The sequence below is a fragment of the Chamaea fasciata genome, unplaced genomic scaffold, assembly GCF_029207755.1.
Source record: "Chamaea fasciata isolate MVZ Bird 193981 ecotype frontalis unplaced genomic scaffold, bChaFas1.0.hap1 SCAF_715, whole genome shotgun sequence".
Lineage (NCBI taxonomy): Eukaryota > Metazoa > Chordata > Aves > Passeriformes > Sylviidae > Chamaea > Chamaea fasciata.
In genome coordinates this window covers 19,195-31,643 of record NW_027094800.1, presented here as the reverse complement: position 1 = coordinate 31,643, position 12,449 = coordinate 19,195, and the positions used below count along the sequence as shown (strand labels likewise).

At 62.4% G+C, this 12,449-nt stretch overlaps 1 protein-coding gene across 1 annotated transcript in view; it reads right to left on the bottom strand.

Annotated features, from left to right (window-relative positions):
• Positions 1-12,449, bottom strand: part of LOC136305862 (patatin-like phospholipase domain-containing protein 6) — a 30,149-nt gene that overhangs the window by 8,064 nt on the left and 9,636 nt on the right. The window contains 15 exon segments of the mRNA XM_066209181.1: positions 339-455; positions 2,612-2,681; positions 2,781-2,897; positions 4,224-4,380; positions 5,665-5,783; positions 5,876-6,058; positions 7,335-7,503; positions 8,163-8,226; positions 8,824-8,964; positions 9,041-9,116; positions 9,424-9,537; positions 9,612-9,735; positions 10,176-10,307; positions 11,315-11,520; positions 12,231-12,308. Of these exon segments, the coding sequence (XP_066065278.1) occupies positions 339-455; positions 2,612-2,681; positions 2,781-2,897; positions 4,224-4,380; positions 5,665-5,783; positions 5,876-6,058; positions 7,335-7,503; positions 8,163-8,226; positions 8,824-8,964; positions 9,041-9,116; positions 9,424-9,537; positions 9,612-9,735; positions 10,176-10,307; positions 11,315-11,520; positions 12,231-12,308 (1,867 nt within the window).

Genomic DNA, 12,449 nt, shown 5'->3' with positions numbered 1-12,449 from the left:
AATGAAGATGGACGGATCCTGACCATGAAGGTCCACGGAACCTTCTGGAAAATCCATCCGCGTAAAAGGCGCCAGGAAATAATGAAGATGGACGGATCCTGACCATGAAGGTCCATGGAACCTTCTGGAAAATCCATCTGTGTAAAAGGCACCAAGAAAAAATGAAGATGGACGGATCCTGACCATGAAAAACCACGGAACGTTCCAGAAAAACCCCCCCCCAACACTGGGAGGAACCAAAAAACCACCGGCAGGCGACGGCTGACCACCGAGACCACCGTCCGTCGGTCCGTCGGTCCGTCCGAGCCCCCTCCCCGCGCCCGCCGTGCCGCACTTGCCTGGCAGGTTGTTGATGTAACCCCCGTCCATGAGGAGGTTGCCGTCCTTGGGGTCGCACAGAGGGGGCAGATACCCCGACAGGGTCATGCTGGCGCGGACGTAACGCCAAAGAGAACCTGCGGCCGGGCGCCGCCGGCGCCGGGAGAAACCGGCGCCGAAAACGCGACCGGGGGAGACGCCGTCAGCGCCCCGGCACCCACGGCCGTCCCACGCCCACGGCGACGCCGGGACGCGTCTGCCACGCCACGGGGCTCCGAAGAACCGCACGGTGGTGAGCAGAGGAAGGCCCGGTGCGCCCCGGTTGGTGGTGGGGACTGGCTGGAGGTGGTTCTGGGGTGGGTTTTGGTGGTTTTTTTGGTGGTTTTTTTGGTCTTTTTTTCATGACTTTCGGGTGGGTTTTTTGGTGGTTTTTTGGTCTTTTTTTCATGACTTTAGGGTGGGGTTTTTTGGTGGTTTTTTGGTGGTTTTGGTAGGTTTTTTTCGCTGGGTTTGGGGTGGTTGTTTTGGTGGTTTTGAGGGGTTTTTTTTGGTGGTTTTTTGGTCTTTTTTTCATGACTTTCGGGTGGGTTTTTTGGTGGTTTTTTTGGTGGTTTTGGTAGGTTTTTTCGCTGGGTTTGGGGTGGTTGTTTTGGTGGTTTTGAGGGGGGTTTTTTTGGTGGGTTTTTTGGTGGGTTATTCGGTGGGTTTTTGGGGTGGTTTCGTCTTTTTTTTTTTTTTTTTCCCGGCAGTTTTTCTGTCGGTTTGGGGGTGGTTTTTTTTGTTGACTTTGGGGTGGTTTTGGTGGGTGTTTTGGTGGTTTCGGGGACGGTTTTGGTGGTTTCGGGGGCGGTTTCGGTGGTTTTCATTGTGGTTTTGGGGTGGGTTTCTCGGTCTTTTTTGCGGTGGTTCTCTTTGGCTGTTTCGGGGTGGTTTTGCTGGGTTTTTTTTGGTGGTTTTTTTTGTCGACTTTGGGGTGGTTTTGGTGGGTGTTTTTGGGACGGTTTCGGTGGTTTTCATCGCGGTTTCGGGGCGGGGGTTTTTTTTTTTTTTGGCTGTTTTGGAGTGGGTTTTCGTTGAGTTTCTCGGTGGTTTTGGGGCGGCCTTTTGGTGGGTTTTTTCACTGGTTTTGGTGGTTCTCTGGTGGTTTTTCGGGGTGCTGACCTGGGACATTGTTAACATAGCAGCCGTCCACCAGCCAGTGGCTGTCCTTGGGGTCGCAGAGCGGAGGCAGGTAGGGGGTATAGGAGGCACTGGCTCGGACGTAGCGCCAGAGGCTGCCTGGGGACGGAGAGGACACGGTCACGGCCACCGGGGACCGCCCAGGGACGCGGGGACAGCGAAGGTTGGGGACATCAGCGGCCAGCAGAGGACTGGGGTGGGTTAGTCGGGGGTCAGCGGGGGTTAGTCGGGGGTTAGAGGGTCAGCGAAAGGAGGGACGAGGGGCGGAGGACACGGGCAGCGCGGTGGCCGAGTGGACGGCTCAATGTCCCAGGTGAGCTCCGGCGGCGGGCGGGGACAAAGGACAAGCCACCAGCATTAAAGGTCCCCGGCCACCAGCACCACGATGGCCCCGTCACCACGTCCCCAACACCACCGAGATGTCCCCGTCACCACCGAGACGTCCCCAACACCACCGAGATGTCCCCGTCACCACCACCATCACGTCCCCAACACCACCGAGATGTCCCCGTCACCACCGAGATGTCCCCATCACCACCACCATCACGTCCCCAATACCACCAAGACGTCCCCAACACCACCGAGATGTCCCCGTCACCACCACCATCACGTCCCCAATACCACCGAGATGTCCCCGTCACCACCACCATCACGTCCCCAATACCACCAAGACGTCCCCAACACCACCGTGATGTCCCCACCATGTCCTCACCACCACCACCACCACCATCTTGTCCTCATCACCACCAGCACCACCGTGTCCCCACCACCATGTCCCCAACACCTCCTCGATGTCCCCACCACCACGATGTCCCCAATGTCCCCACCACCACGTCCCCACCACCACGTCCCCACCACCAACACAACCGTCCCCACCACACCTCCTCGATGTCCCCACCGCCACCACCACGTCCCCTGATGTCCCCACCGCCGCTTCACGGGTTGTTACTGGTGTTAGTGGTCAGCAGCGGTTGTTAGCGCCTCATGCAGCCCCAGCTGTCCCCTCCCCACCCCACCCACGTCCCCAAGGCGGCACCGGCGGCTCCTGGAGCCACCCCTGCGGCGTCCTCGGTGTCCCCAAGGTGTCCCCAAGGCGTCCCCAAGGAGCTCTCACCGTCCGTGTGCACGCGCATGGCCGAGGCCGTGATGTCGGTGGTGACGTTGAAGTAGGGCAGCCACAGGTCCTGTGGGGGACAGCAGGGGCTGGGTGACACCCTGGGGACACCGGGGAGGGGTCCAGGGGCCGGGTGACACCCTGGGGACATCCCCTCAAGGGGACACACCTCGATCTGTTTGTCCTGGAACACGCGGTTGATGCTGGCGTTGAAGGCCGAGCCCGAGAACATGGAGGTGATGGGGTAGGTGAGGTCCAGGACGGTCTCAAAAACGGAATTCATGCACTGGGGGAGGAGGAGGAGGAGGAGGAAGAAAAGGAAGGAGAGAAAAGGAGCGGGAAGGAGATGAAGGAGGAGGAGGAAGAGGAAGGAGAGGAAGAAAGAGGAAGAAGGAGATAAAGGAGGAAGAGCAGATGAAGGAGAAGGAGGAAAAGAAAGGAAGAGGGAGGAGGAGGAAGAAGATGCAGAAGGAGGAAGAAGAAGGAGATGAAGGAGGAGGAGGAAATGGATGGAGAAGGAGGAGGACGGAGGTGAAGAAGAAAGAGGAAAGAGAGGGAGGAGGAGGAAAAGAAAGAGGAAGAGGGAGGAGGATGAGGAAGGAGATGAAGGAGGAGGAGGAAGAGAAAGAAGGAGAAGGAGGAAGAGGAGCTCATAAAAAGGAGAAAAAGGAAAAAAAAAAGGAACAAGAGAAGGAGGAAATGGAGATGAAGGAGGAAGAGGAGGAGGAGGAGGAAGGGACAGGATGAAGAACGGAAATGGAGAAAGAAGAGGAAGGAAAAGGAGGGGAAAAAAATTAAAAAGGGAAAAAAAAGAGAAAACCCGTGCGCTCCCAGTCCCGTGTCCCCAATGTCCCCATGTCCCCAGTGACCCCATGTCCCCAGTGTCCCCATGTCCCCCAATGTCCCCATGTCCCCAGTGTCCCCATGTCCCCAGTATCCCCATGTCCCCATGTCCCCAGTGTCCCCAGTATCCCCATGTCCCCATGTCCCCAGTGTCCCCAGTGTCCCCATGTCCCCAGTGTCCCCAGTGTCCCCAGTATCCCCATGTCCCCAATGTCCCCATGTCCCCAGTGTCCCCAGTGTCCCCAGTATCCCCATGTCCCCAGTGTCCCCAGCATCCCCATGTCCCCATGTCCCAGTGTCCCAATGTCCCCAAATGTCCCCATGTCCCCAGTGTCCCCAGTGTCCCCAATGCCCCCAGTATCCCCATGTCCCCATGTCCCCAGTGTCCCCAGTGTCCCCATGTCCCCAGTGTCCCCATGTCCCCCAATGTCCCCATGTCCCCAGTATCCCCATGTCCCCATGTCCCCATGTCCCCATGTCCCCATGTCCCCAGTGTCCCCAGTGTCCCCCAATGTCCCCAATGCCCCCAGTGTCCCCATGTCCCCAGTGACCCCATGTCCCCAGTGTCCCCATGTCCCCCAATGTCCCCATGTCCCCAGTGTCCCCATGTCCCCAGTATCCCCATGTCCCCATGTCCCCATGTCCCCAGTGTCCCCAGTGTCCCCATGTCCCCAGTGTCCCCATGTCCCAATGTCCCCAGTGTCCCCATGTCCCCAGTGTCCCCAGTGTCCCAATGTCCCCAGCGTCCCCATGTCCCCAGCGTCCCCACCCTGGCCCACTCCCGGGCGCGCTGTTTGGTGCGCACGGCGCTGCGCTCCTCGGCGTAGAGCGCGCCGATGAAGGCGCCGATGGAGGTTCCCCCCACCAGGTCAATGGGGATCCCCGACTCCTCCATGGCTTTGATCACCCCGATGTGAGAGCAGCCCCTGCACCGAGAGGTGGGGGAATGAACGGGGAGTTGGGGGATCGGGGGATCGGGGAAAGCGGGAACAATCGGGGAAATCGGGAACAGTCGGGAACAATCGGGGAAATCGGGAACAATCGGGGAAATCGGGAACAGTCGGGAAATCGGGGAAATCGGGAACAGTCGGGGAAATCGGGAACAGTCGGGGAAATCGGGAACAGTCGGGAACAATCGGGGAAATCGGGAACAGTCGGGGAAATCGGGAACAAACGGGGAAATCGGGAACAGTCGGGAAATCGGGGAAATCGGGAACAATCGGGGAAATCGGGAACAGTCGGGGAAATCGGGGAAATCGGGAACAATCGGGGAAATTGGGGAAATTGGGAACAGTCGGGAAATCGGGGAAATCGGGAACAGTCGGGGAAATTGGGAACAGTCGGGGAAATCGGGGAAATCGGGAACAATCAGGGAAATCAGGAACAGTCGGGGAAATCGGGAACAATCAGGGAAATCAGGAACAGTCGGGGAAATCGGGAACAGTCGGGGAAATTGGGAACAGTCGGGGAAATCGGGGAAATCGGGAACAGTCGGGGAAATCGGGAACAGTCGGGGAAATTGGGGAAATTGGGAACAATCGGGGAAATTGGGAACAGTCGGGAAATCGGGGAAATCGGGAACAGTCGGGGAAATTGGGGAAATTGGGAACAATCGGGGAAATTGGGGAACTTGGGAACAATCGGGGAAATAGGGAACAGTCGGGGAAATCGGGAACAGTCGGGGAAATCGGGGAAATTGGGAACAATCGGGGAAATCGGGGAAATCGGGAACAGTCGGGGAAATTGGGAACAATCAGGGAAATTGGGGAAATTGGGAACAGTCGGGGAAATTGGGAACAATCGGGGAAATTGGCAACAATCGGGGAAATTGGCAACAATCGGGGAAATCGGGAACAATCGGGGAAATTGGGAACAGTCGGGGAAATTGGCAACAATCGGGGAAATTGGGAACAGTCGGGAACAATCGGGGAAATCGGGAACAATCGGGGAAATTGGGGAAATTGGGAACAGTCGGGGAAATTGGGAACAATCGGGGAAATTGGCAACAATCGGGGAAATTGGCAACAATCGGGGAAATTGGGAACAATCGGGGAAATCGGGAACAATCGGGGAAATCGGGGAAATCCGAGAAAACCAGGGGCCTGTGGGCACCACAGGGGGTGGGAGGAAGGTGTGGGGACAGGGGAAGCGGGGACATGGGGACACGGGGACGCCGGGGAGGGGGGACACAGGGTGACGGTGCCGCCCACCTGGCGCCGCCGCCGCCCAGCACCAGGGCGATGGTGTTGCCGGTGAGGACGCGCGCCAGGCGCGAGAAGTCGCTGTGCCGGTCGGCGCTGCGCTCGAACACCTTCTCGTACATCTCCCGCTGCGCCGTGGGGACACCGGCGTGGGTGACGCGGCGACGGGGCCGACCCCTGAGGAGGGCGGCGAGGGAGGGGACGGGGAGGGGAACCTCACCAGCTTGGCGGGGCTGCGGCGCGAGAAGACGCGGCGCGGGCAGCGCAGGTGCAGGTGGCCCGAGCACCAGGTGCGCATGTTGAGCCACTCGACGGTGCGCGCCGGGCCCGCGCCGTCCTCGCGGTGCAGCAGCACCAGCTGCTTCAGGGCCCGCACCGCCGTGTTCTCCAGCATCTGCTCCAGCTGTGGGGACAGCCACCGAGGGCCGGTGTCACGCCCAGAGCGTGGGGACACCGCCGGAGCACGGCCACCGAGGGCTGCCGTCACCCGCGGAGTGCTGGGGACACCCCGGGAGAGCCCTGTGTCACCCCCCGGCTCACCGCCACGGCCCTGGCCCCGTGTCCCACCTCCCCGAGGGCGGGCTTGTGGTCACCCCGCCCCGTGTCCCCGTGTCCCCATGTTCCTGTCCCTGTGTCCCCGTGTCCCACCTCCCCGAGGGCGGGCTCGTGGTCACCCCGCCCCGTGTCCCTGTCCCCCTGTCCCTGTCCCCATGTCCCCCTGTCCCCGTGTCCCCATGTCCCCTGTCCCCATGTCCCTGTCTCCATGTCCCCCTGTCCCCGTGTCCCCCGTGTCCCCCCGTCCCCCTATCCCCGTGTCCCCCTGTCCCCGTGTCCCCCTGCCCCAATGTCCCCCTGTCCCTGTCCCCGTGTCCCCGTGTCCCTGTCCCTGTGTTCCCCTGTCCCTGTCCCCGTGTCCCCCTGTCCCTGTCCCCGTGTCCCACCTCCCCGAGGGCGGGCTCCTGGCCCCTGTCCCCGTGTCCCCTGTCCCCATGTCCCCTGTCCCCCTGTCCCTGTCCCCGTGTCCCCGTGTCCCCTGTCCCCATGTCCCCGTGTCCCACCTCCCCGAGGGCGGGCTCCTGGTCCCTGTCCCCCTGTCCCTGTCCCCGTGTCCCCTGTCCCTGTCCCCGCATCCCCGTGTCCCCGTGTCCCACCTCCCCGAGGGCGGGCTCCTGGTCCCTGTCCCCGTGTCCCCTGTCCCCATGTCCCCTGTCCCCCTGTCCCTGTCCCCGTGTCCCCGTGTCCCTGTCCCCGTGTCCCCGTGTCCCTGTGTCCCACCTCCCCGAGGGCGGGCTCCTGGCCCCTGTCCCCGTGTCCCCTGTCCCCCTGTCCCTGTCCCCGTGTCCCCGTGTCCCCTGTCCCCGTGTCCCACCTCCCCGAGGGCGGGCTCCTGGCCCCTGTCCCCTGTCCCCGTGTCCCACCTCCCCGAGGGCGGGCTCCTGGCCCCTGTCCCCGTGTCCCTGTCCCCGTGTCCCCTGTCCCCCTGTCCCCGTGTCCCCATGTCCCCGTGTCCCCGTGTCCCCTGTCCCCGTGTCCCACCTCCCCGAGGGCGGGCTCCTGGCCCCTGTCCCCGTGTCCCCTGTCCCCCTGTCCCTGTCCCCGTGTCCCCGTGTCCCCTGTCCCCGTGTCCCACCTCCCCGAGGGCGGGCTCCTGGCCCCTGTCCCCTGTCCCCGTGTCCCACCTCCCCGAGGGCGGGCTCCTGCTCGCCCAGCCCCACGATGAGCACGCAGTCGGCCTGGCGGATGCAGCGCAGGGTCCAGGGCGTCAGGGTGCAGTCGGTCTGGTAGAGCACGATGCGGTGCAGGTCCTCCTGCTGCGCCAGCCAGCCCGACAGCCGGTACTCCTGGATGCTGCCGGACGCCGCGCTGCTCAGCCGCGGTCACGGGTGCTCCATCGTGGCCCATCGCGGCCCACCGTCACCACCGTGACCCACCGTGACCCACCATGACCCACCGTGACCACCGTGACCCACCATGACCCACCGTGATCCACCATGGCCACCGTGATCCACCATGGCCACCGTGACCCACCGTGACCCACCATGGCCACCGTGACCCACCGTGACCACCGTGAACCATCGTGATCCACCATGGCCACCGTGATCCACCATGACCACTGTGACCCACCACGGCCACCGTGACCCACCATGACCACCGTGACCCACCATGACCCACCGTGATCCACCATGGCCACCGTGACCCACCATGGCCACCGTGACCCACCATGACCACCATGACCCACCGTGATCCACCACGGCCACCGTGACCCACCATGACCACTGTGATCTAACATGGCCACCATGATCCACCATGACCCAATCGTGACCCAACCATGGCCCACCATGACCCAACCATGGCCCAACCATGGACAGCATGACCCACCATGACTCACCATGGCCCACCACGACCCAATCGTGACCCACCATGACCCACCATGACCCACCATGACCCAACCATGACCCAACCATGGCCAACATGACCCACCATGCCATGGCGACCACCACGATTACCTCTCCAGAGCCGAGGAGCCCAGGCGGGCGCGGATGATGTCGCTGGTGAGGAGCAGCGTGGGGCCTGCGGAGGTGAGGAGTGGTCAGTGGGGTGGGCTGGGGGTATCTATGGGTGATGGTCAGTGTTGTGTCACAGAGCGTCGGTCATCTCCAGGGCATGGTCACCTCCACGCCATGGGGCTGTGGTCACCACCACGCCATGGGGCTGTGGTCATCTCCAGGGCATGGTCACCACCACGCCATGGGGCTGTGGTCACCACCACGCCATGGGGCTGTGGTCATCTCCAGGGCATGGTCACCACCACGCCATGGGGCTGTGGTCACCACCACGCCATGGGGCTGTGGTCATCTCCAGGGCATGGTCACCACCACGCCATGGGGCTGTGGTCACCTCCACGCCATGGGGCTGTGGTCATCTCCAGGGCATGGTCACCTCCACGCCATGGGGCTGTGGTCACCTCCACGCCATAGTCACTATCACTCTGCGGTCACCTCCACGCCGTGACATTGTGCTCGCCACACCACGGTTGCCACCACGCCACCATCACCTCCACGATGGCCACCACGGCCAAGACCACCCCCTGGGGCTTCAACCACCAGCAGGCCAGGCCACCACGTGGCACAGCCACCACGCCGTGGTCGCCGTGCCGCGGTCACTCACCGATGGCGTTGAGCGCGTGCTGCAGCTCCAGCGTGAAGGCCGCCATGGGCACCTCGTCGCACACGGGCAGCACGGCCACCGTGGACAGGTTGCTGGTGGGGTTGATGGGCTCCGAGCTGGAGGCCATGCCCAGGCCAGACCCTAGGTGGACGTACACAAGTGGACGCGAAGCTCCGGTGATGGTCACCGGACCAGCAGAGCTGTCCCCAAGTCCCACCTGCGAAGGGTCCGCGGAGCTGCTGGAGGTTCCCCAAGATCTTCTGGCTCAGGAGGTGGATGAGGCGGGTGACGACCTGTGGGGACGAGGACACGGATGGCCACCACACCCCTGAGGAGTGTCCTCCAGGAGGTTTTGGGTGTCACCACCACCGTCTGTCCTCGGAGACCTCGGGTGGCATCACCCTTAGGGACCTTCAGTGCCACCAGCCCCATCCTTGAAGACCTCAGGTGCCACCACCCCTTCCTCCACTCTCCTCCAACACCTTCATTAACTCCCTCATTAAGCCGGTTTTAATTAGAGTGACACCCACCAGCCAGGTCGCGGGGACACCGCAGGGGGGTGACAAAGAGGGTGACACAGAAGGTGACACCGGGGACTACCTGTGGGTATCTCCTCTTGATGTTGTTGAGGGTGCCCTCGGGCAGCTTGGCCAGCTCCGTGTCCCTCACCGCGTGCACCGTGGTGGCCCTGGGCTGCCTGGTCAACGCCTCCACCTGCAGGAGCAGGCCGCGGAGGTCACCAGGGTGTCCCCAGGGTGTCCCCAGGGTGTCCCCGAGGTGACACTCACCACGCCCACCAGGTCACCACGGCCGTACTCGCCCACCAGCTCCTTCTTGCCGCTGCCCTTCTGGATGACGGAGCGCAGGCGCCCGTTGAGGACGATGTAGGTGCAGTCGGATTTGTCACCCTGCCTGGGGACAACGCTTGTGGCAGACCTGGTGGCCCTCTCAGGGGACAGCTCCCAGCCGGTCACCTCGGCGTGGTGGCGATTGTCACCTCCTGTCACCCACCGAGGTCACCCTGGGTGGTGCCACCATCACCACCAGCATCTCAGTGGGTTCTTTTGGTCCTCTGTTTCTGGGGGTTTCTGTCCCACCACGAGGGGTGACGGTCCCCAAAAGCCACCCGGTCACCCTGGCGTGGCGGACCGAGCCACGGTCACGTCCTGTCACCTCCCAAGGTCACCCTGGGTGGTGCCACCACCACCGCCAGCAGCACCGAGGTGGGTTCTTCTGGTTTTTCTGCCCCACCACGAGGTAGGAGGAGGTGACAGTCCCCACCACCCAGCTGGTCCCCCTGTCCCTGGTGGCCCACCTCGAGCTGAGGTGGCCACCCGGGCGTGGTCACTCACCTGTAGAGCGCCCGGCCGGCCTCCACGGCCATCCAGTCGATGGCGAAGTCCATCTGCCGGACGAAGGGCGACATGCGGGCGGCCACGGTGTGGGCCACGCTCAGCACCACGCTGGGCTGCTCCCTCATGATCCTGCGGGGGACGGGGCCACCGTGGGGACACCGGAATGTCACCCCGCGGAGGTGGGGACACCCCGCAGGGCGGCCGCGGGTGGGGGGGAACCAAGAGGACGGATTGGGACGCGCTGGAAACGCAGCGGGGGGTTGGGAGGGCTCCTTGGGGAGGTGGTCTGGTGGTGGGAGCACCCCAAGGTGATGGAAAACCATCTCAAGATGATGTGGGACCACCCTGAAGGATGGGGGACCATCCCAGAGACGTGAGACCACCCCAAAGTGATGTGGGACCACCCCAAGGTGATGTGGGACCACCCCAAGGAGATGAAAAACCATCTCAAGATGATGTGGGACCGCACTGAAGGATGTGGGAACATCCCAGAGACATGAGACCACCTCAAAGTGATGTGGGACCACCCCAAAGTGATGTGGGGCCACCCTAAAGAGACGGAGAACCAGCCCAAGGTGATGGAAAACCATCTCAAAGTGGTGTGGGACCACCCCAAGGAGATGTGGGACCACACTGAAGGATGTGGGACCACCTCAAAGAGATGGTGAACCACCCCAAGGAGATGTGGGACCACCCCAAAATGATGTGGGACCACCCCAAGGTGATGTGTGACCACCCCAAAATGATGTGGGACCACCCCAAGGAGATGTGGGACCACCCCAAAGTGATGTGGGACCACCCTAAAGAGATGGAGAACCACCCCAAGGTGCCGTGGAACCACCCCAAGGAGATGTGGGACCACCCCAAGGTGCCGTGGGACCAGCCCAAGGAGATGTGGGACCACCCCAAGGTGATGTGGGACCACCCCAAGGAGATGCGGGACCACCCCAAGGTGATGTGGGACCACCCCAAGGTGCCATGGAACCACCCCAAAGCGCTGCTGGATCCCCCGGAGCTCACGGGAAGCAGCACCACGAAGCTCTGGAGATCCACCACGACACCACGGGGACGCTCCCACCTCACGTCCCGGTGACCCCCCCCCCTCCCCCGAGGACACGGAAGGCCCCGGAACTCACTCGTAGAAGTCGGACTTGGAGATCTTGAGGAAGGTGCAGTCGCGGTTGGCCTTGATGGTGAAGATGAGGGGCTCCCCGGTGAGCACGGCCAGCTGTCCCACCAGCTCGCCGGGCTGCGTCAGGAACAGGCACACGTCCTCCTCCTTGTCGATCATGCGCTGGTACACGTGCAGGCAGCCCCAGAGGACAAAGTGAAGGCTCACGTCCTGCCCCGGGGGAAGGGCGCTTGGTCACCTCCTGTCACCTGCTGAGGTCACCTCGGGTGGTGCCACCACCACCACCATCAGCAGGAACCATGGTGGCTCCTTCTGGTTCTCAATTGTTTCTGGGGTTTACTGTCCCACTGTGTGTGGTAGGACAAGGTGACCCTGGCATGGTGGACCATGAATGTCACCTCCTGTCACCTCCTGAGGTCACCTCGGGTGGTGCCACCACCACCACCACCAGCAGGAACCATGGTGGCTCCTTCTGGTTCTCAATTGTTTCTGGGGTTTACTGTCCCACTGTGTGTGGTAGGACAAGGTGACAGTCCCCACATGGTCACCCTGGTGTGGTGGACCATGAATGTCACCTCCTGTCACCTGCTGAGGTCACCTCGGGTGGTGCCACCACCACCACCACCAGCAGGAACCATGGTGGCTCCTTCTGGTTCTCAATTGTTTCTGGGGTTTACTGTCCCACTGTGTGTGGTAGGACAAGGTGACAGTCCCCACATGGTCACCCTGGTGTGGTGGACCATGAATGTCACCTCCTGTCACCTGCTGAGGTCACCTCGGGTGGTGCCACCACCATCAGCACCAAGGTGGCTCCTTCTGGTTTTGTGTTTCTGCCCCACCACGAGGTAGGAGGAGGTGACAGTCCCCACCTGGTCGCCCTGGCGTGGTGGAGCCTGCCACCCTCGGTCCTCAGCACCCACCTGGTCACCCTGGCGGGCGATGACCGTGCCACCCTTGGCGTGGTGGAGCAGGACGCGGTTGTTGAGGAGAGAAGGGTCCTGGGGAGGAGGGGGGGACAGTTCTGTGGGGTCACCGTGAGGGGACAGATAATGGCCTGCAGGCCACAGGGACCACCAGGAACCCATCCCGACCTGTGTATGACCACCAGGAACCCGGGAGGAACCCACCAGGGACCTGTT